The 22,504-nt window shown below is 33.1% G+C and overlaps 2 protein-coding genes across 3 annotated transcripts in view; one reads left to right on the forward strand and one right to left on the reverse strand.

Moving 5' to 3' along the window:
- LOC134709888 (dipeptidyl peptidase 3-like) overlaps positions 1 to 520 on the forward strand; it is a 35,029-nt gene extending 34,509 nt beyond the window's left edge. Inside the window, exon 20 of the mRNA XM_063570016.1 lies at positions 182 to 520. Coding sequence (XP_063426086.1) covers positions 182 to 321 — 140 coding nt within the window. The 3' untranslated portion in view covers positions 322 to 520. The remainder of the gene's footprint in view (positions 1 to 181) is intronic.
- Positions 521 to 12,710: 12,190 nt separating this feature from the next.
- On the reverse strand, positions 12,711 to 19,066 carry LOC134710004 (uncharacterized). 2 transcript variants are annotated; one of them, XM_063570136.1, is made up of 6 exons: positions 18,863 to 19,066; positions 18,291 to 18,449; positions 17,491 to 17,590; positions 16,113 to 16,409; positions 13,654 to 13,883; positions 12,711 to 13,022 (listed from the first exon to the last, which is right to left on the reverse strand). In XM_063570136.1, the coding sequence occupies exons 1-6, from the start codon at positions 18,914 to 18,916 to the stop codon at positions 13,005 to 13,007; spliced, it is 858 nt and encodes a 285-aa protein (XP_063426206.1). In that variant the 5' UTR covers positions 18,917 to 19,066; the 3' UTR covers positions 12,711 to 13,004. The 2 variants fall into 2 exon arrangements, with proteins under 2 accessions (XP_063426206.1, XP_063426208.1); XM_063570138.1 differs by having other exon boundaries at positions 13,645 to 13,883.
- Positions 19,067 to 22,504: the final 3,438 nt, after the last annotated feature.

The raw sequence follows: 22,504 nt of genomic DNA on the forward strand, positions 1-22,504 counted from the left end.
TACTGCACAATTACACACTTTTTGTTAAGGGGGCAGATGATGCCCGCCTCGGGTGTGCGATTTTCTCAATGTGTTGAAGACCAATTGTTGGTCGTTGGCTGTTTTCTGCTCTTTTGTGAGGTTTTTGTCTGTTTAACATATTCTTAATTTCCACTATCCATTTTATAATTTTATATTCCAGGACCTACGGTGAAGTTACAAAGTTACGAGTCTTCAGCAGATGGACTGGTTCAATCATTTATCGACAGATTTCCTTCATCAGAAGTGGATGACATTCTAAAGGAATTAATGGAAAAAGATCAGCCGTATTTCAGCACCTAAAATATGACTATGTGTTAAATAGACAGGACCAGATATAGACATTCCATCCTTATACAGTGAAATCAATTGTCAAATTATCAAAGATAATTACTTGAAATCAATAGACAAATTATCCAAGATAATTACAAATACAATCTTACAGAAATAGAAAAATTTGAAACAGTCATTTATAATGATTAAATTATTCTAGAAATCCTGATGCTTCTTTTTGTTATTTTTTATGCCCCACATTAAATAGTAGAGGGGCATTATGTTTTCTGGTCTTGCTGTCTGTCTGTTTCGTTCGTTTGTCTGTTGGTTTGTTTGTCCATCTGTCCCACTTCAGGTTAAAGTTTTTGGTTAAGGTAGTTTTTGATGAAGTTCTATCAACTTGAAACTTAGTACACATGTTCCTCATGATATGATCTTTCTCATTTTGATGCCAAATTAAAGTTTTGATCCCAATTTCACAATCCACTGAACATAGTAAATGAAAGTGCATATCAGGATAAAGTTTTTGGTCAAGTTAGTTTTTGAAGAAGTTGAAATCCATTCAACTTGAAACTTAGTACACATGTTCCCCATGATATGATCTTTCTAATTTTAATACCAAATTAAAGTTTTGATCCCAATTTCACGGTCCAATGAACATGGAAAATTAAATTGCTAGTGGGGCATCTGTGTACTATGGACACATTCTTGTTGTTGGGTTACTGTGCTGATTGATGTAAAGCCCAACTTCCCCCTTTATTCATATTGTAATTTGGTTTGTTTTCTACTTGATGTTTACTCCTCATCCTTTTATACGACCTGAAAACAAATTAACGTTCATATATTGGTATCACTTCGTCATCGTCTTTAGTCGTCAGCTTTGTACGAAGACACTTAGTTTCCGGACAATAACCTTAGTTTAAGTGAATGAATCTCTATGAAATTTAAACACAAGGTTTAAAACCACAAAAGGAAGGTTGGGATTGATTGTGGGGGTTATGGTCCCAATAGTTAAGGAACAAGGGACCCACAAGGGGTCAAAATTAGTATTTTCTAGTTTCCAAACAATAACTTGTGTTTAAGTGTATGGATCTTTCTGAAATTGTACCACAAGGTTCCATACCAAAAAAAAGGAAGATTGGGATTGGTTTTAGGGTTTATGGCCCAAACTGTTTTGGAATTAGGGGCCAAAAACAATACTTTGTAAAAATTGCTTATTTCTTGACCAATTTCAATTGGGTTTTATTCTTGAATTCTTGTTTTTTTTTATTGTGCTGAATCTAACTGTGTATTAAGTTTTATGAATTTGGTCCCCATTTTTAAAATGGTCCACATAAGGTTCTAAGGGTCTAAAATTTAACATCATTTGATTTTAGCAAAAATTGAATTCTTGGGTTTTTTTATATGCTAAATCTAATCATGTATTAAGATTTTTGATTTTTGTGCCCCCTTATCAAATTGGACCACATTGAGGTCAAAAGAGTCCAAAATTAAGCTTTGTTTGATTTCATCAAATATTGAATTCTTGGGATTGTTTGATATTCTGAATCAATCCAGAATTTAGATTTTGGATATTGAACAATAATAGGTAAATTTGTTGTTTTTTTTAAGTTCATTAGACCACGTTTATTCTGTGTCAGAAACCTATGCTGTGTCAACTACTTAATCCCAATCCAAATTCAGAGCTGTATCAAGCTTGAATGTTGTCTCCATACTGGTCTCAATTGTTCAGAGTTCGACCTCTGCTGTCATATCAAGGTGTGCCCTGCAGAGCATTTATTTTTAACATGTTATTGTTGACTGCTTTCCCACAACTGATTTTCTAATATGATTATTGCTAGAAAAGTGACATGAAACCCACCAGAAATCAGTATAGTGAGATCAGCTATATTGGAAGGATAAGGAATTCCTGCTTCATTTTGTGGCACCAGTCATGCTACTCATTTCAAGTAAAAATTTAGTGATTAGTGATTTTTGGTAATTTCATACCCCAGAGTATGAGAAAGTAGTTGTGTCAATCTATATGATTTAGTCAAGCAGGATTTAAAATTATAACACATCAACTTTTTATGTCCTGAAATCCATGTAATAATTGCCACTGGACATAAAATAATCAATCCATGAAAATGGAACTTAGCTAAAACATGGCCTACAGATTTGTATACGGAGAAGATAGGGCAGTTATGAATGATATGAGGTTAAAACATAACTTTTTACTCTCAATTAATAAATGAATTAACATTAATGTGGAGATATCAAGGTTAATATTTGTGTTCTAAAGATGTGGTTGGTCTACTATGTGTAGATAGTAATGTTACAAATACCTAGCAATTTAACTCATCATGAACACCAGTGTATGTATATGATTATGTTGTCACACTATTGTTTGCTTGACTTAATTTCAGGATAGGGGTAGAATAATGAAAGATAATTTGTAAGTTTCTATATACACGCTTTCTGCATATAAAAGAAACCTTCAACAATTTATGGTCTATATATCCTAACCTCCTTTTCAGTTGTAATAGAAATGCTATCTTTCATCCTGATCGCTCATTTTATTATATAGTGCATTAATAGTTTGTTTTTCTTGTCATAGATATGATTGAAATATTTGCCACTGGATGATTTGCAAACACAAATTAATCCATTTGTCTCTCGGCCTCTTATCAATTATTTTGATCGTCAGTTTTAGTATGCATAAAACAAAAGAAAAGCACCAAATCTGATATTCATTTCTCGATATAACATTGAGAAATATAAAACTATGTCTTTCATTTAAATTAAGATGAAAACATTATCCTACATTCCCTATTTTGTTGTTGAGCTATACGTATAAGTACATATTACGTTGTATAGTGTGTATACTATAGTAAACCTTAGTCATGTATAGTAGTTTAATGGCTATAAATCAAAGAGTTATTACGCGTGCGATACTCTATCTTTTCTCCATGTAATTAATTGCCATAAAAATATGGCAGTTTTATTAACTGCTTTGGGAAATTTAATTGAATATTAACTTCGAGGAATTTAGAAAATTTCAGGTATTCAATCAAAGGTTATTCTTAATCCGTAATTTATTGGAGATCCTATCCTCTATAAAGTTAATGTAAAAATTGATAGAATTCTTTATTAACCACAAAATCTAAACAAGAAATCTGCACATTTGTAAATTTTTATGTCTGATCACGAAGCACTGATACCTCTGGTCTGATACAATCTGATAGAGACGTTGATTAGGTAGATAGATTTTTGTGACTGTCTAGTCTATAGTGAATGATGGGAAAATGACAGACCCCTCAACGTACATATTGCTATGCGCTAATTTAGTCAAAATTATTGTATGTTAGGAGTTCTTTGAATATTCCAAGACCTCATTAAAATGTATTCAGGATATCCATGAATTATTGAAGGCATCCTAAAATATGTTAGGACCTCCATAATTCGATTTGATATTTCAGAATATGTCACCCAATTTAAAATGCATATAAATATTGCTTGTCATGTTTTCGCAAATCTTGTGTCCTATTTGTTATCGGAAACAAATCAATTCCTGTCGGTAAAAATACCCTACAGTAGTTTAGTAAAAAGAAATTACGAAACCGTTCTTGAAAATGATATCGGTAAACATTTGGCAATATGATATAAAATGTTTATTATTTATACTTCTTTATATTGTGTTATGGGCGCTCTGCAGTTAGGGTTGTATTGAAATCGTTATGTGTACATCCGTCCGTATACACGTTCGCGGTCCGACAAATATTTCGTCTGTATTTTCTAATACTCGACAAGGGAGAGCTGGAACGTGTGATCACTTTTCAGATACCTACTCCGTGTTTGCCTGGGAGAGATCCGTTTGCGCCAAAAAATGCGTCACTTGTTTTAAAATTTCATAGTATCATTTGCGCCAAAAATAAAATATACGATTGTGCAAACTAATAGGAACATAACTTCCCTCTTCCTTCATTTTAATGCATTAAATAGAATACTTTAAAAAAAAAATGGAACAGTCGGTATAAAGGCTGGAATTTGTAACTCATTGTGCGCAAAGTCGCTGCGGCTGAGTTCTTCTGCATATTGACACTTTTTAACGGCAAATATTTATTTTACGTCCTCTTTTAACTGCTGTTGCATCGGTACTGTTTTATTTAGTAGCTGGTAGCTTCACTATTTTGTAAAAAAAAACACATGCGTTGAAGGATGAGATGTATAAAACAGTTCATTGTAAACGAAAATTGGAATGCTTCTGCTCCATTATTGGTAATCTCAAACCGATTTTTTTTTTATTTCCTTACTGAACACATGTTTATTTGTTGCTTTGAATACATGCCTACAATATAGACATTAGTGTAACAATTATTCCAATACATGGATGGTACCTTATAAGCCAAACATAAGAATAAATATATATTAATCATTAATATGTATGACATATATGTGCAATGGTAAATTGGCGCAATTGATACATTTTAACAACAAAATCTGGCGGAAATGATACCCCCGAAAAATAGTAATTGGCGCAAACGGACTGCTGCCGTTTGTCGGACTTTAAAGTCATCACTGTTTTGAATGAACCTAAACTTTGAATTCACATATTTCTCCAATACCATTGAACCGCACGTCATTGATTTCAGAAATCAATATTTTCGATTTTCAGATTTGTCAGACGCATAGTTCCTGATTTCGGATACTTTGAATTAAGGGTGGATGTACACAACACGTGCATTCTTGTTCAAATTCCAGTAGGTCATAACAAATTTCGGATGCTTATCTACACGTGAAAGAAATTCGGATATTGGCTCTTCATCCTGCATTGGCAAATATTGTCATATTTTTCATTTAACCGTAATCCAAAATCTGATGTCAAACATAGTTCTGTAGGCGGACAGAATTCGTCTGAAGAATCAAGCAGCGCTGAACTCCGAATTGTCTTATTTAATGCTTACTTTGTCTGTCTTTTGATCTATAAATTTGCCGACATGGTAATTATATTAGGCTTTCATACAAAAAGAATTTTGTAGTATTTTTCATATGCCGGATTATGATAGTATCAAGAGCGGATGTTTATATATTAAACAATTTTAAGTGCAATGAAGGGGAGGTTTTAATGAGAATTACATCAAATTAAACTCTAGGATATACACATGCCAAGATTCTTCAAAATCGTAACGCGAAATTCTATGAAATTATTTTGTTTACGAATTTGGCATTCAAGTGTGAAGGTCTTGGTCATCAAGAAAAAAAACATGTTATTTTAGTTCATCCCGATGTCATGGACTTCAGTATCGCTAATTGTTTTGACTCCACAACCTATCACGGTAAATCAGATTAAAAAAATAAACGTACTTTTAAGTTCAGATAACCGAGAACAGGTGCGAGCGGAACAGGATACCAGGGTATACTGACCCTGCACCCTTCAAGTCGGTACACGTGATCTTTGTGGAGGCGTAGGAACTGATGAATGATAAGAACTACATTTAACTTGATAGAGTCAAGTTCAAGTATTTCCCCTACAATCTTAATTTAAAAATGCATTTAGTTTATTATCTTAATGATGTTGACATTACGTGAAATTGTTCATGCCACAATTCGTCAAATATGAGACCACTATTACACTGTATTAGTAGTTTCACTTCAACTATAGGGAATCTTTTATAACTATGCCACAGCCTTGCTCAATTTCGAATGTGCTCTTGACAAGTGTCCTTTATGTGGGTTCAAAGTCTTTACAATAAAACACCAAAAAGTATCCTTTTTATACGACCGCAAATTTTGAAAAAATTTTCGTCGTATATTGCTATCACGTTGGCGTCGTCGTCGTCGTCGTCGTCGTCGTCGTCGTCGTCGTCGTCCGAATACTTTTAGTTTTCGCACTCTAACTTTAGTAAAAGTGAATAGAAATCTATGAAATTTTAACACAAGGTTTATGACCATAAAAGGAAGGCTGGTATTGATTTTGGGAGTTTTGGTCCAAACATTTTAGGAATTAGGGTCCAAAAAGGGCCCAAATAAGCATTTTCTTGGTTTTCACACTATAACTTTAGTTTGAGTTAATAGAAATCTATGAAATTTTGACACAAGGTTTATAACCACAAAAGAAAGGTTGGGATTGATTTTGGGAGTTTTGGTTTCAACAGTTTAGGAATAAGGGGCCAAAAAGGGCCCAAATAAGCATTATTCTTGGTTTTCGCACAATAACTTTAGTTAAAGTAAATAGAAATCAATGAAATTTAAACACAATGTTTATGACCACAAAAGGAAGGTTGGTATTGATTTTGGGAGTTTCGGTCCCAACAGTTTAGGAATTAGGGGCCAAAAAGGGACCCAACTAAGCATTTTTCTTGGTTTTCCCACCATAGCGTTAGTATAAGTAAATAGAAATCTATGAAATTTAAACACAAGGTTTATGACTATAAAAGGAAGGTTGGTATTGATTTTGGGAGTTTTGGTCCCAACAGTTAAGGAAAAAGGGGCCCAAAGGGTCCAAAATTACACTTTGTTTGATTTCATCAAAATTGAATAATTGGGGTTCTTTAATATGCCGAATCTAACTGTGTATGTAGATTCTTAATTTTTGGTCCCGTTTTCAAATTGGTCTACATTAAGGTCCAAAGGGTCCAAAATTAAATTTAGTTTGATTTTAACAAAAATTGAAACCTTGGGGTTCTTTGATATGCTGAATCTAAAAATGTACTTAGATTTTTGATTATTGGCCCAGTTTTCAAGTTGGCCCAAATCGAGGTCCAAAATTAAACATTGTTTGATTTCATCAAAAATTGAATAATTGGAATTCTTTTTATGCCAAATCTAACTGTGTATGTAGATTCTTAATTTTTGGTCCAGTTTTAAAATTGGTCTAAATTAAAGTGCAAAGGGTCCAAAATTAAACTAAGTTTGATTTTAACAAAAATTAAATTCTTGGGCCTCTTTGATATGCTGAATCTAAACATGTACTTAGATTTTTGATTATGCGCCCAGTTTTCAAGTTGGTCCAAATCAGGATCTAAAATTATTATATTAAGTATTGTGCAATAGCAAGTCTTTTCAATTGCACAGTATTGTGCAATGGCAAGAAATATCTAATTTCACAATATTGTGAAATAGCAAATTTTTTTTTAATTAAGAGTTATCTTTCTTTGTCCAGTATAGTAAGCAAAAAATATCTGCAAGAATTTTTTTTAATTGGAGTGATCTTTCTTTGTCCAGAATCAACTTAAATCTTTGTTATATACAATATACAATGTATATTCACTTTTTACTACCAACTGATAAATTTAAATAATCTTTACCATTCAGTGATAACAAGCAGTTTTTTTTACATCTTAATATTTTATGATGTATTTAAATGAGTAGTAATTGTTGCAAACTCCATTAGAATATTTTAATTGAAATTAGTTTTGGAATAAGGGAAAGGGGGATGTGATTAAAAAATTGGGTATATTTTTTCTCATTTGAAATTTCATAAATAATAAGAAAATTTCTTCAAACATTTTTTTGAGAGGATTAATATTCAACAGCATAGTGAATTGCTCTAAGAGAAAACAAAAATTTTAAGTTCATTTGATTGCATTCATTCTGTGTCAGAAACCTATGCTGTGTCAACTATTTAATCACAATCCAAATTTAGAGCGGAATCCAGCTTGAATGTTGTGTCCATACTTGCCCAAACCGTTCAGGGTTCAACCTCTGCGGTCGTATAAAGCTACGCCCTGCGGAGCATCTGGTTTTAGTTTCTTAGTGCTTAGAACCGATGCATAACGCATTACCATTACATTTTCGCGCAAAAATCATTACGTTTACTTGCAAGATTAAACGCGTGCAAATTCAATCAAAAGATGTGCGCAAACGTAAAAAGTTCTTTAATCCCCAGCTGCGCACAAACGTAAGGACTAAACGAAGTTTCGATATAAACATAACCCTGACACCAATTCTCCTCTGTCTCAAGTAATTACACTCAGTGCAAAATATATACAGAAGTAATTGAAGGCTTGAAATAACATGCTAAATTTGTTATAAAATTACAACACATTTGAGCAATCTTTCAAAGTTACGCAAAGGTTTAATATAATCTTTGTATTGCAAAATTACACTCTTAAGGGTCAAGCAATACAAACAAACAATTATACATTTTGAAATACAATGCAATACAATGAAATACAATACAACATAATAGAACATATTTTAAGAGTTCAAATTATAAATTGATGTATAAAACACAATCATGAGCTTGTCTGACATGGTTTAATATTTCAGAAATATAATTATGTGGATTTGATGCCATCCTTTCATTGATAATAATTTGATAATAGCATAACGTCATTTGTGTACCTTTTTTATCCATTGTGAGTGCATGCATGGTGGTAAACTACGACCACATTTTCCGTCCGTCTGTCCGTCCGTAACCGTAATGTAGGTCACTGTCTGTATTAGAAATGATTTGGCATTTGGTCTGGAACTTAATGAATTTGAGTTGTACCATGTAAGCAATATTAGATATATATTGGACAGGCAAATACTAATTTGAATTTGTTATTACTTTATAAAATATTTTTTTAAAGATGTGGTATGAATTGACAACTATCCACCCGAGACCAAATGACGTAGATGTTAGTAAACAAGCATAGGTCACCGAACGGTCTTTGCTAGCGATGAGCAAAATCCATGCAAGAGAGCAAACTATAAAAGTTCTCAATGTTTCATTATAATAGGATATTCTGATTGGCTAACTGCACATTACGTTTTATTCCTAAAGTAATTGCATAACACAATAAAACTTTTCATTCATGAAAACACACGAGGTACCAAAATAAACGGCACAGGTGAATTAAATTAAAAAAAAATGATAAAATTCGTGTTTTCATGATCCTAGCTAAAAAAAATGTAATTATAAGTTTTGAATGCTTCTTTTTGTAACTTCATAGGGTTGGAAAAGCGTTGACCATGAGCACATTTTTACAAAAATTGAAGTTGTACTTCGGTCAACGTTTTTACATCCCAATGAAGTTACAAAAAGAAGTATTCAATTCTTAAATTTGAACCAATGAACCGTTATAATAAAGGCCTGATTTATGTACAATAAAATAAACCAAAACCAAACTTTGCCAATGCAGAGAGAGGGATATACCGATTGTAAATTGGTTGTGAATGTAAGTTATTTGAGAATTGAAGGCTTCTTTTTTGTAAATTTATTTGGGTATAAAAGCGTCGACCGAAGTACATTTTGCATGAAACGCTTCCCATTCTAGAAATGTATTCTTCAGTGTAAGTTCGTTTGTGTTAATATGTCTTTTGATTGCGTTAAGCCATTTCAATTGATATTGTATAGTGTGTCTCGAGCTCTCTATGTTGTGTTGTTACATTATTGTTTCAGATAAGAGTGAGGGTTGGTACTTATTAAAATGTTTAAACCCGCTGCATTTGAGTGCACCTTTCCTAAGACAGAAATCTGATGTTCAGTAATTGTGGTTTTGCTGTTCGGTCTGAGCCATGCAAGGCATCCTGTTGAAGACCGTACTTTGATCTATAATGGTTTACATTTTCAAAATGTGACTTGGATGGAGAGTTGCCTCATTAAATTGGAACTCATAACACATCTCCTTATAGCTACATAATTTACGTAAATGTATAATAATAAGAATGTGTGCTGTACTGGGAAAGCTAGTGCATCTACTCGGTAGTGCTTTCAGTAACATAATTGTGCCTTTAGTTCGATCTTTTTCCTATGAACAGAACAGAACATATATTATTTCCAATTAAGGGCCCACAAGGGGCATACAGAGCATACACGAAAAAGGGAAAAGAATATTATTTTGATAGATATATAGATACAAACATTTTTTACATACAGTAACAATACAATTACTAACTCATATTCACTTTAATAAATTTACCAACAGCATTAAGGACCTGATTGTCTTCACAGTTTAGTAAATAAATAAATTTATGCTGATTATCAAGTATAGAAAAATTTGGAATTCTTTGGCAAACAAAGTCAAAGAGAGCTTCTCTATCTGATTTAAAATTTACACAGTTAGTTAAAAAATGGATTTCATCTTCAACACAGCCAGAGGAGCAATTTTTGCAAATTCTTTCATTTCGTGGAATATTTGAAAAACGTCCAACTTCAATTTGAAGCTTATGAGTAGAAATACGTAATTTGCATATAGATCTTCTGAAATCTAAGTCCTTAATTAAAGAAAGATAATTTTCATAACCAAAATTCTGCTTACATTTCACATAATTAAACAATTTTCCATCAAAAGCTTTATTTTGGCTAGCATACCAATTGCTAATATATTAAGTGTGAATTAATTTGCTAGATATGTTCAAAAATTTATATTGTCCAAAATGTTTTACTTCTTGTTTAATTTCAAAAACTTCTAATACTTTCTTAGCAAATGAGAACCAAGCAGTTATGTTAGATTTGTGAAGCTCTTGGCTGCATTTATAAGCATCTTTCAATAGACTGAATTCAGTTGTAAGATTTTCAAATCAATACCAGTATTTTACAATTGACTTTACAATATCATAATGTAAGGGGAAACGCCCCAGTTCTGATAATACAGCAAAATTGACACTCCTTTTGTGTACACCAAGTATAAATTTAGAAAATTTAAGATGGAGATTCTCACACTTAAGATTTTTAAAAATATTTTCAAGATTAAATAAGGAAGACTGTAATTTATTACAAGAAACATTATAACCTCCCCATACCTCTGAATTATATAACAGAATGGGTTTAAGGGTATGATCAAAAATATGAACACAAGATTTTATTCCAGGAGACAAATTGATAAAATCTACACGAGACGAGTTTGTCTCAAAGGCAATTACTGCCTATTCTATAATAATACTAAGAGTACATCTCATCAGATAGTATACCGTTTTTACGCTTAATTTGGAACAACAACAGCATCGTAAATTTCTTTGATTTATATCGCGTGCATAAAACAGAAGATCGTAGTAATGTATCGAGTTTCTCAATGATGTACAAACTTGCCAACTGGATTATTAATGTTGATACAGAAAACAACCTCACTGCACAAGACGTACTATCCCGTAACCGATGGTAAATATTAACGGTTTCCAACTACCACCATGTGGAGGAGCGAGGAAATAAACTGTAATACAATTGAGTCTAGCCTATATACTCCGAACCGTTGGCTTTCTCTCTTGAACCGCGTTCATGTTTTGTCATCTGGACATTTTCATAGCTGTAAACAATATAGGTTTTGTTCATTGTTGAAGGTCGTATGTTGTCTTGGAGATTTTGCACATCCTTAAACTTCTTCAACTTTTGGGGTGGATTGTTGTCTTACAGGAATTATACCACATCTTATTATATATTTGTTTACTGGTATATAAAACCATTGTCAAATGATCCTATGTTTAAAAATGAAGGTCTTAAAAACCCGGTGCTAAGGGCCGTCTTCAACTTATAATGAGGGGAGAATTTAGTTTGTTTATGTTATTGTTTTTTTTTTTTTTTTGCTGTTGTTGAAGGCCTCGCTGTTACTTAGAGATGAAGAATAGCAATAAAAGCGCTGTTCCTTTGTTTATTGTGTGTGTGGTTTTTTTGTGTGTGTGCATGTTCAGATTTTTTGACATTGATGGATACTCTATATCCTTTTTTTTCTATTAATGATTACATATCAGTGCGCGTAGTTGAGACTTTTGATATATGTCCAATTACGCATCATGTATTCATCTTCCGAGATCGGTTTTACAGAAGGGAATTTCTGCTCATCATTTATGAACAGTAAAAAGTATACCCTCGTCCAATGTAACCTTGAAGATATAGTAGCAAAATGATAAACAATATAATTGATGCTTTAAATCACAATAGAGGGTGACTTGTAATACCATATCTTATTGAATGACGTATGCTGTCAATCATATCACTGACCGAAGGAGTCCTCCGTCAACAACGCAGCGTAATCAGAGACGTCTTCGAGATATTCAAATGTGGAATTAAGAAATTTGTCAGTTGGAATTACATTACTGTATTTGAAAAAAAATGTCAATATCAGCTTTTGTATTTCGTATATGACGGTCGTTAATATTCGTTTTGTCAGACAGTCCTAGTCTAATATTATATGTGATCGTCAACTAATTGGAACTTTCAAATTCCTTAAATAAACTTCCAGTGATATTTTTAGACGCCATGTATAATCTAAAAATCTATTACCGCAACATAAAATATTCATTTGTTGTATTCTCGAAACTAATATATCATTTTTTTCTAGTAAAAAATGTCATTTGTGTGGTCATACATTTCTATAGTGTACAACAAGACACGGAATGAATAACAATAATAGATAGAGGGGGAGTGCCAAGGGTGTAAAAATAGCTTGGATAGTTGTCAAAAATCTCTGTCTAAATGGATTAAGTACTTTCGTAGTGATTTACATAAATATCAAACAATAATTATCACATTTTATTACAAAAATACAATAAATAAATAAGTCAAAAATAACAATTGAGTAAAAAAAATGATCACTGAAGTACGCCCTTCATTGTTTATGTGGAATTTCACAGTAGCTGCTCTCGTAAAATACAGGATCCCTGCTCCTGTCTCCGATTCGTAGAATCAAATGGACTCCGTGTCCGTTTTATATTCCGCCATGATGACGTTCGTCGTCGTACATTTCAAATGTACTTTTTGGTTTGTGTGACATCACGTCGGACAATGGTCAATGTCGTGAAATGTAACCTTTTCATCTAGTTCGTGTATTCTGCAAAAAAAAAATAATAATCTATAAACAAAGGTATAACTAGATGCAAAAAGACGTCCTGGAATTGAGAAAATGAAAAAGTAATGATAACGGTACTTTTTTTGAACATGCAGTCTCCACCGTCAATTGGGTCAAATGTATTATTGATTATTGATATTATGAATTTGACGGTAGGAGATGTAGTCAAATATATTATTGACGATAACGCCGTGATATTTGCAACCCGTCAAAGACCGTGAAATAGCACATAACTGAAATGTGATAGATCAGTCAGAACGGTATCCCCATGTCTCGGTTAGTAATGTTTTTTCTTTCTTCTAGAAGTCACAACACAAGCTACACTATTACCTTTTACAGGATTTTCACCATTTATAAAATCTGTAACATTAGTATTTCTTAATATCTATGGTATATATGCTATTTAACTTTAAAAAGTAATTGACAACTCGAACTGTATGCAATGCCTCCTTGTACCTTTTTTTGTTTTTGGTGTGTGTTTTTAATTGTTTATGACTACTATTTGTTACAAACTTATTGTTCAGGGTTTATATGACAATAAATATTTGAATTGAATTGAAAGTATTTACGACATCACAGTGATTAAAAAAAAACCTTAACTCACCTAACTTACAAATCTAATTCTCTGTTTTCTTTGCTGTTTCTTTGATTTTCTTCTATTACAAGTATTTTTACATTGACTTCTCTTCTTAAAACTGTTTCCTGTGTAATGACAACCTCTCGACTTAACACAGCGTCCTTTTCTACTATCAAAATACCACACTCGCCTTTGCCTCGTGCATTGTGAATTGTCAGGTGGAGTAAGCGTACATACTTTATTCCGTATTTTTAGATTGTGTAATTCTGAAAATAAAAAAATATATCGTATTATACATATACATGTATACTAAAAAAGAAGATGTGGTACGCTTGCCTACGAGACCACCGTCTTCACAAGATACTAAATGACACAGAAATAAACAATAATAGGTCGCTATACAGCCCTCAACAATGATTAAACCCATACCGTATAGTCAGCTATAAAAGTATAAAAGAATCCAAACGAGAAACTATATGCATACTGGTAATTGCAATATTGAAAAAATATTTAATTTTCAATAGTATGTGTCATAAAAATTTCATGATCTATTTTTCTGTCTCTCAATCTGAGCGAAAGGATAATAATAATGGCTAGAGTTTATAAATACTATCTGTTTATTGCTACAAGTATTTTAATAAATTTGACATATAATAATTAGACTAGTATCCATTATCTAGTATATTTGTGATCATTCGATTATTCGAGAGATAAAAACATTATAGATGAGAGTGCATTAAAGAGTTGTTTTTGTTGACCACTGGTCTAAAAAGGTGTGAACTATCTTATAAGTAAATAGAAACATCTGTCAAGAGTTGTTGAAAACAAATATTTCATTAAATTGTTACGTTCCTAGTTTGGCCTCTGGTGTTTATTTCTATACAAGGGCAATGTTTATCAGGTTTACGGATGATAACTTCATCTAAACAGTTGTATAAACAGAAATGACGAAGCACAGGACCAGAATTGATTTGTCATTCTGTCGTATATATTTTTATCAGGGGTGTAATTTGAATAGTTTTCTCGTTTGTCAATTCAACGATCAGCTTTAAAAGAGGGGCGAAAGATACCAGAGGGACAGTCAAACTCATAGATTGAAAATGATTGATTCCCACCCCTCACCCTCACTTATCATATATATGTCCCCTCGATTCCTGTTTATGATTTCCTTTTAATGCAGCTGGTTTCGGTCTCGCTTGTATCTGTTAAAAATTATACCTTAATACCTTTAAATATATTTTTCATGCAGAGACTAATTATTTGAACTGCTTACCGCGCTGAGTTTAGTGGCCATTATTTCATGCCACATTCAAATTCAGGACGAACCTACTTTTTAAAACATTTTTTAATGGAAATTTCTAATTACTTTTGAAGAATTAGCGATATAAAATTCCAAATGGCATTTTTCTTACGCCGGACCCAGAAGGGAACTAAAGAGAAATAGGGGGTCCTCGTTATGGCATAATAATTAGTGTTTTCACTAAATTAGTCTGTCTTTACACTGCTGTATCACCCCCTTACTACAGAGAACTATAGACATCTTGGGACCCCTATTACCAAATAAAATTGAGAATGGAAATGCATGTAGAATGTGTCAAAGCGACAACAACCCGACCATAGAGCAGACAACAAAGTCCTGGATCCACAGCTAATCATGCAAGATAGATCAAGATCGATGAGATTGCAATGCGACAACACATGTTATCTCGCGTCTGATGAGTAACGGAAATTCTTTTTTTTTTTTGCCCTATGTAGTTTTCTTTATGATTCATAATGATATTTGGTCTACGTGTTATTTTGCGGAAAATTATCAATCGCACAAGATATTTGACCCAACTAGCGTGCTTTCATAAGTGAGAATCTACATACATGTCATGGTGTAAACATATTCTTTCAATGTTCACTACATCATATACATTACTATAGACTACTCATTCATGCTGTACTATTCCTGACATGACACACTTCCCACGCATGTTTCTCTGTTCTTGATTAAAAAAAATGGCAAGGAGCTTCCCCCAACATAAGTGTAAAACAACATTTACAATACTAAATAGCTTCCTATTAGCATACGAGTTTGAACATTATAGTTGTTATGACGCTGAAGGTACGGCTCATTGTATGGTATTGAAACTTGTCGAAATCAGAAATCCTGTTTATACGGTTTCGATGCACAACCTGGCGTTCCTATTTATGTAGCCACAACATTATAAAACTCGCGATCTGAAGGGATTTTAAATAACCGTCTGTTAAAACTATAAAAAAAAAGAGGTATTTTCAGGTCTATAGGGATAGATAAAAGTAAAGTGACAAAAAATTCGAACTCCGAGGAAAATTCTAAACGGTGATGGAATTGAACCTACTCCCGGTCCAATCCTTTTTTCAAACCCAAATTTAGAGGCGACACATTAAAGGTGCTCTCAATTAATCGTCCTGAGCAAATCCTGACCATTTATAAAGGAATTGGGTGAATTCCAATGTACAGTAATGTTTACCTGTGAAATTGTCTTTTTTTATACAGGCCCTTTTACAATCTTTTCTTCTGCCGAAAAAGTCCCCTGTTTGGTGACACCCTTTAAAACGAACACAATCATCTTTTAATCCATCATAATAATATCCCTTTTGTTTACGATCACAGCTATATCTACTGTTTATGGAAGGCTGTCGGGAACATAAATTAGTCACACTTGTATCACTGCTATCTCTCTGTAGTTCGTAATACACTTCATTTTTGTATTTGTTTAATCTATATCTGTTTAGTTTTTGTAGCTTCTTCCGTCTTGGATTTGAAACTGAAATAAAATGTGTAATACTATTAGATTAGATGCATAATATGGTTGATAAGGTTTCTTTGTCATGCTTACACTGAATTTAAAGATACCCTTGTAGATTGACGATGTGAATCAACTAAAATACTTTCTGATTGATGAGATTTAACACTTTTGAATATTCAATAGAAAGGTTCATGTTGACCGACAGTTGTCTTATGGATCAATATCATGTATAAATGCCCTTCGACAATGAGCAAACCCATTCCGTATAGTATATTATAATGATATGAAATGACAAAATATGACACAATTCAAAACTAATCGTTTCGTCAGTAATTTTAATCACTGTGTATTTCATTTCAAATGAGTTTTTATGAATTTTTTTTTTTTAAAGTGACAGACAATGACAATACGATAGTTGCACCTTTACGGAATAAATAACTCCGTGAGATTTTAGTGCATGGTTCATTGATAGTAATCCGTATCTGTGCACAGAAGACTGGTGACAATATGAACTATAAAATACAGTAAGGTCAATGTACTGACGTGCTGATTCCTTCGGAGTTTATAGGAAAGTTTTAGTTATAAACATCAGTTCAAATAAATTAGTTTTTCACATAAAAAGGAGGTGGTTACCAATTGATGGTCGATATAAAACATTTTCCATTGGTGTCCTAGCAACTGTATTAGCCGAACTGACGCCTTAATGCATGTACCCTGGACCAAATACGTATATAGTATTTATCAATAAAATATACAAATAGATTTTCAAGCAGTCCATTCTTTACTTAGAAGAAACAAGACCGACGCCCTTTTCCACTTATCAATATATATTACAACAGTTAAATTGATATCACAACTTTAAAAAAGTTCATACACTTTTTTTCTGATTCCTTTTTTTTTGGTCATTCCTAACGTTTTCCCATGAATAGACGTATATCCCAAATATTTGTCACTGAACATTAAGCAATGTCACAGTTTTGTACATATTAAAAGCTAATACGAAATAAAAGAAATTTGGAGGAACTTGTTGATTCTATAGGCTTCAATAATGAATGAAAATCCCCCCCCCCCCCCCCCCCAGTGAGACTAAAATATTTACCTGTTCTGCATGTTGCCTCGTATTTACATTGACCATGGACACAAAATTGGTCTGTCCTACGTACGACACATTTTGTTCCTTCAAACGGACAATAAATATGCTGAAGAGAAATAAAGAAGATAATAAGACATAGATAGATAGGACTTGACATTAAGTGCCTAAAGATTAACTCGTCATCTTTTCTAATTTGAAAATAGATCGACATTTTACGTGTAAAGTGAGTTAGACCTCGATATCGTGTTTCTATACACCTGCTAAATAATTACGTTTCTACATAAAAATCACTGCCAAATGCCGCCAGTGTCATAATTATCCTATTAAAGCTATTTTATGTGAAATAGAATAGCTGTAATTATCAATTAATATAAACATTCCTTGGCGAATTGATAAGGTATTCGACGTATTTTACAGGTAAGATCATTGAAGATGTTAATCCCATCATTATCCCAGACTAATATTTTGTAAACAATTTTAATTTTCCTTGACATAATAGCTAAAATTTGACAGAGTAATAAAGTGTGGGTGTAGAGATTGGAAAGTATCCAGCGAAAACATGTGATTCAAACAATGTAAGGTCAAGGCCTTTTTAAAAAAAATCAAGGCCATTGGTTGATGCAGTGCAAACTGACAATTTTTTTATTTGTTTTCATCCAGAATGTCCATTACTCGAGGTCCATAATGTCCCCTTCATATGGTTTAAATAAAATATCTACTTTCTCTCCTTCTGTTTGGCGACAATATTTGATATAATTAGACGAAGTGTTGATCTGAATCCTGATAACATGAGGTCAAGGACTTACCGCGCACGGATCTAAACATTGACACATTGTGTTGCCTTCTACATCAGCTTCGTAACCGTATTTACATTTCTTTGCACAAGGACTTTCTGCAGTGTCCCATATTCCATTTTTAGGTCTAATATCAATCACCAGAGAACTCACACAACCTCTTATCAGCAACTGTACAAAGAAAACATTCATTTATTTGCGAGAAAGTTTTGATAAAACTTAAAAGGTGTCAAAAGTGTCAATGTTCCCTACACAGTTTAATCTTGTTTTTGTTTACAAAACGAGAATAACAGTCCAACATTAAGTGTCCACCCTGGGTGTTGTAGCGAATAACAATCAAAGAATTTTATTATTTTAACTAATGTACTATTACGTAATTCGTAAATTCCTTTTAATTGAATAAAGCGACGGAATAATATTTAACATATATAATATATAAGCCAGTTGTGAGAAGATTTTCAATCAATGCAGAATTTCATAACTATTTATGCTTAATAATTTTAGAAATAATTCGTTTACTATAATTTTGTTTATAAATTTATGCGTTTACTATAATTTTGTTATGTGTGAAATAATGTACTCACGGTTAAAGAATAAATTCCCAAGACAAACTGAATAGCATCCATTCTTGTGAACATTTTTCGTCAACATTGGCAGATTTTTTTCGGTGCAGTTATTTATATACGTCCTAACATTACGCACATATTTTTTTACTTCGCTAAGAATGCGGAGGTCACGCAATAAACAGACGAAATGTTTATTACATTTCAGGACAACCCACTCTTAACTTTCATTCATTATTTCTTCCATATATGTAAGATGGGCTGTAACATTTATATTCACATGATTTCATTGGCTTTCTAATTTAAGGGGCGGAGCTTTATGGACCATTGAGAAAAACATGTGAATCAACAATGTATTGAAAACAGATAATAATGAAAGCGTTACACATCACTTTTGAATGTTTATAATCGAAAAGCATTAACACAGTTAGATCTTAGGTCAAAACATCTTTTAATAGATACTTTTTTTTTCAAGTAGAAACTATGCAGCTTTCTTAATTGGATACATTTTATACATATACCAAATAATTTTGCACATATTGAAAAGATTAGTGATAAATTCTTGAGAAAGAGAAAAAGAGCGTTGAGTGATTACGTTAATTAATAAAACATTTTTTTTTCAAAAACAATAATATTTCATCAACGATTTTGCTTCGGAAGCAGAGCTTTTCTAAAAATGTAAATTGGATATGATAAACTAATCATTAACATTGCTTTAATTTATCTTGGATAAATCACATTTTTAAATTGGTTTAATTTCCTAGTATTCTCAAAAGATTCAAATTTGCTGGTTAATTTGAATCCAGACGGAGGTATTTCGATTATTTTCTGCCATATTAATGTGGAATCGTATGCTCTGGTTTTAGCGCGCTTACTATAGTTAGTTAGTACCGAAACAGTTGAAGAGTTATATGAAAAAAACTAAAACGAATAGCCAAATTCATCTAAGGTCAACTTTGCCGGCTCAAGTGATTGTTGTTAGTGATAAGGTCAGTTTACAACCAATCTAATGCATGGTGATTCAATAGTATTTGGTGTGATGTTGTACTAGCAACTGACCTTTGCCGGGACCTCGGTTACCGCATGGTCTAAGTATAGTTTTACCACAGAACCAATAGCCTGTCCACACTGGTACTTAGCATCCGATCCCCGAACACGCAGGTGCGACTCCAATTTTAATTCAATTTGGTTAGCAGTGCTAATGTTCCTGTCTATTGTCGCTGCTTCTCTTAGTGCACTACGGCTTCCCAGGGGCGTGGGTTCCAACACAGGACAAAAGGGGGGAGGGGGTTCCAACAATGTTTCTGTCCATTCAAATGCATTGATCGACCCAAAAAAAATGGGGGTGCCCCCCCCGCCCCCCCCCCCCCCCCTGGATCCACCAATGCTTCCCCAAGATATATAAATAAACTTGATGCCGCGTATCGACAATGCTTATAGAGCTAAAAGTGGCGTTGAAACACCACAAATGTATAAATCATTCATTCATCGTCCAAGCAAACGGCGCAAGAATCGATTTGAAATAAAATAAATTCGATCCCCCTAGATAGTGCTGGATGTTTTCCTACGAGGGAAACCTTCATTAATTCAATGGCTGATCCAGAACTCGGAAGGGTTTCATTGAAACAATAGTACCCAAGGGTCCAGCACCTTCAAACATCATAACAGCTTCGTGTATAGTTACGTTGCGATCGTCAATCCTTCATATCGACCAAAGTCGATTTTGCACTTTTCAGTGAACAAAAGTATTTCGATTACTGGTCATACATCATTCCTGGCAAATTTGTTTACCATGTGGTGTACTTTTATTTTCACCTTTTTTTACATATTTTAGTTAAACTATTGACCTTTCGTTGTACACAGGGTAAGAGTTTATAGTTAATATATCTATTTATCACAGAATTAAAAATCAGTTAAAAGTATGGAAATACTTGAACTATAGCAATGTCAAAAAACGTACAACTGAAAATTAGCCGACATGCAGTCTACCATCAATTAGAATACTTCTTTTGGTGGATAATTTGCTAATTGCAGAGTAAATTATCCTTAAATATTTTATTCTTGTCAGTAATCACTTGTAATGACTATCTGTCGACAGGTGTGATTAAAATAGTAAGAGATCGTCTGCTATCTGACAGAATGACCAATCAAAAGTAAGACGATACTGGTTGTTAAGGTCAAAGTTTGATTGAAATGTCTGAGCTCTCGTAAACAACCGTGTTCTTTTAGATGGGAACTTTAGGAAACCTTTTGCTCAAAGTACGTCAATGACATTTCTTTCTTTCTTGGGGGTGCAATTTTAATACACCGACCACTGAACATTTTTGACTAAGAGCTTAATTTATTTAATTTTAGAATAGTGGCTTAAAATTAATCAAAGCTCTAGTATCTGTACATTGTAAACCTTATTTAGATGGTAGGATGACCATTTATGGTTGCAGAGTCGATTATGTTACCGTAAATCGATGTTTTTACGATCATGTATGTTGATGCTTTACGTAATGCCAATTTTGTGCCATTATAATTTTCTGAAATATAGGTTATATAATGGCTGAAGGGCAGGCAGGACGGTCTAACCAATGTTCTTAAATACTAGAGTAACCAATATTGTTGTTGATTCTCTAAAGAACAGATCAGTGTGGAATAGATGTTCACTTTGACTGATGGTGACTTTAAGGACAGACGTCACAGAGTTTGTTCGCTGTGTAGAACTGTATTCCGATAAAGGTACAAGTCTGAAGCTCAATGGTTCCCAGTGGCGGATCCAGAACTCTTCCTAAAAGGGGGGGGGGGGCTCTGACTGACCTTAGGGGGCCCTCTCCAGTCATGCTTCGGTGATTCCTTATATAATGAACCAAATTTTTCCCTTGAAAGCATTATTTTGTGTCTTTTCAGTTTTGATGATGAATAAGTATACTGCAACGTGCTGTCAGTGTTTTTGTTAGATGCTTTGTATCGGACAGGGACTGTAGACACAGATGAGTTAAGTAGACATAGGAAGATGTGGTATGGGTGCCAATGAGACAACTCTCCATCCAAGTCACAATTTATTAAGGTAAACCATAATAGGTCAAGGTACGGTCTTCAACACGGAGCCAAAGCTCACACCGAATAGCAAACTATAAAGGACCCCAAAAAATTACCAGTGTAAAACCATTCAGATGCGAAAACTAACGGTCTAATCTATATAAAAAAAACCAGAAACAATTACTAGTATGAACCACATAAACAGACGACAACCACTGAACCTAAATCTCTTTTTAACTGATTTTTATAGTTTGTTCATATATTTACTGTAACACAATTGTTCCAGTTTGTTCATATGTTTACTGTAACACAATTGTTCCAGTTTAAGGCCTTCAAACATGTTTGACCCCGCCACATTATTTAGGAGCCTGCCTCAAGTTCAGTGATTGTCGTTAATAGTTCATGTCTGTCATATTTGATTTTCGTAAACAAGTTTTCTTTTTTATGAAATATGCCGTTTTTTTAATAGATTTCAGTAACAATTGACATCAATTTTTAAAAAGATAAATGTAGAAATATAAACTGTCTGCTTTGTTTGTTAAAATCATTGAGTATACATGCATCGGACATTTTTTCAATAAGAAAAAACCATTACAGTACATGCTAATAAGAAAAAAACACACACATGCACGTGTA

Source organism: Mytilus trossulus, chromosome 3, assembly GCF_036588685.1.
Source record: "Mytilus trossulus isolate FHL-02 chromosome 3, PNRI_Mtr1.1.1.hap1, whole genome shotgun sequence".
Lineage (NCBI taxonomy): Eukaryota > Metazoa > Mollusca > Bivalvia > Mytilida > Mytilidae > Mytilus > Mytilus trossulus.

What these genes read in the sequence shown, in the direction of transcription:
- LOC134710004 (XM_063570136.1), bottom strand. Translation starts at nt 18,916, where the DNA reads ATGTTCACAAGAATGGATGCTATTCAGTTTGTCTTGGGAATTTATTCT. An exon ending in TGGGAATTTATTCTTTAACC is followed by an intron (nt 18,450 to 18,862) that starts GTGAGTACATTA and finishes TTCTTTGTACAG; the next exon opens with TTGCTGATAAGAGGTTGTGT. An exon ending in CGAGGCAACATGCAGAACAG is followed by an intron (nt 16,410 to 17,490) that starts GTAAATATTTTA and finishes ATTTTATTTCAG; the next exon opens with TTTCAAATCCAAGACGGAAG.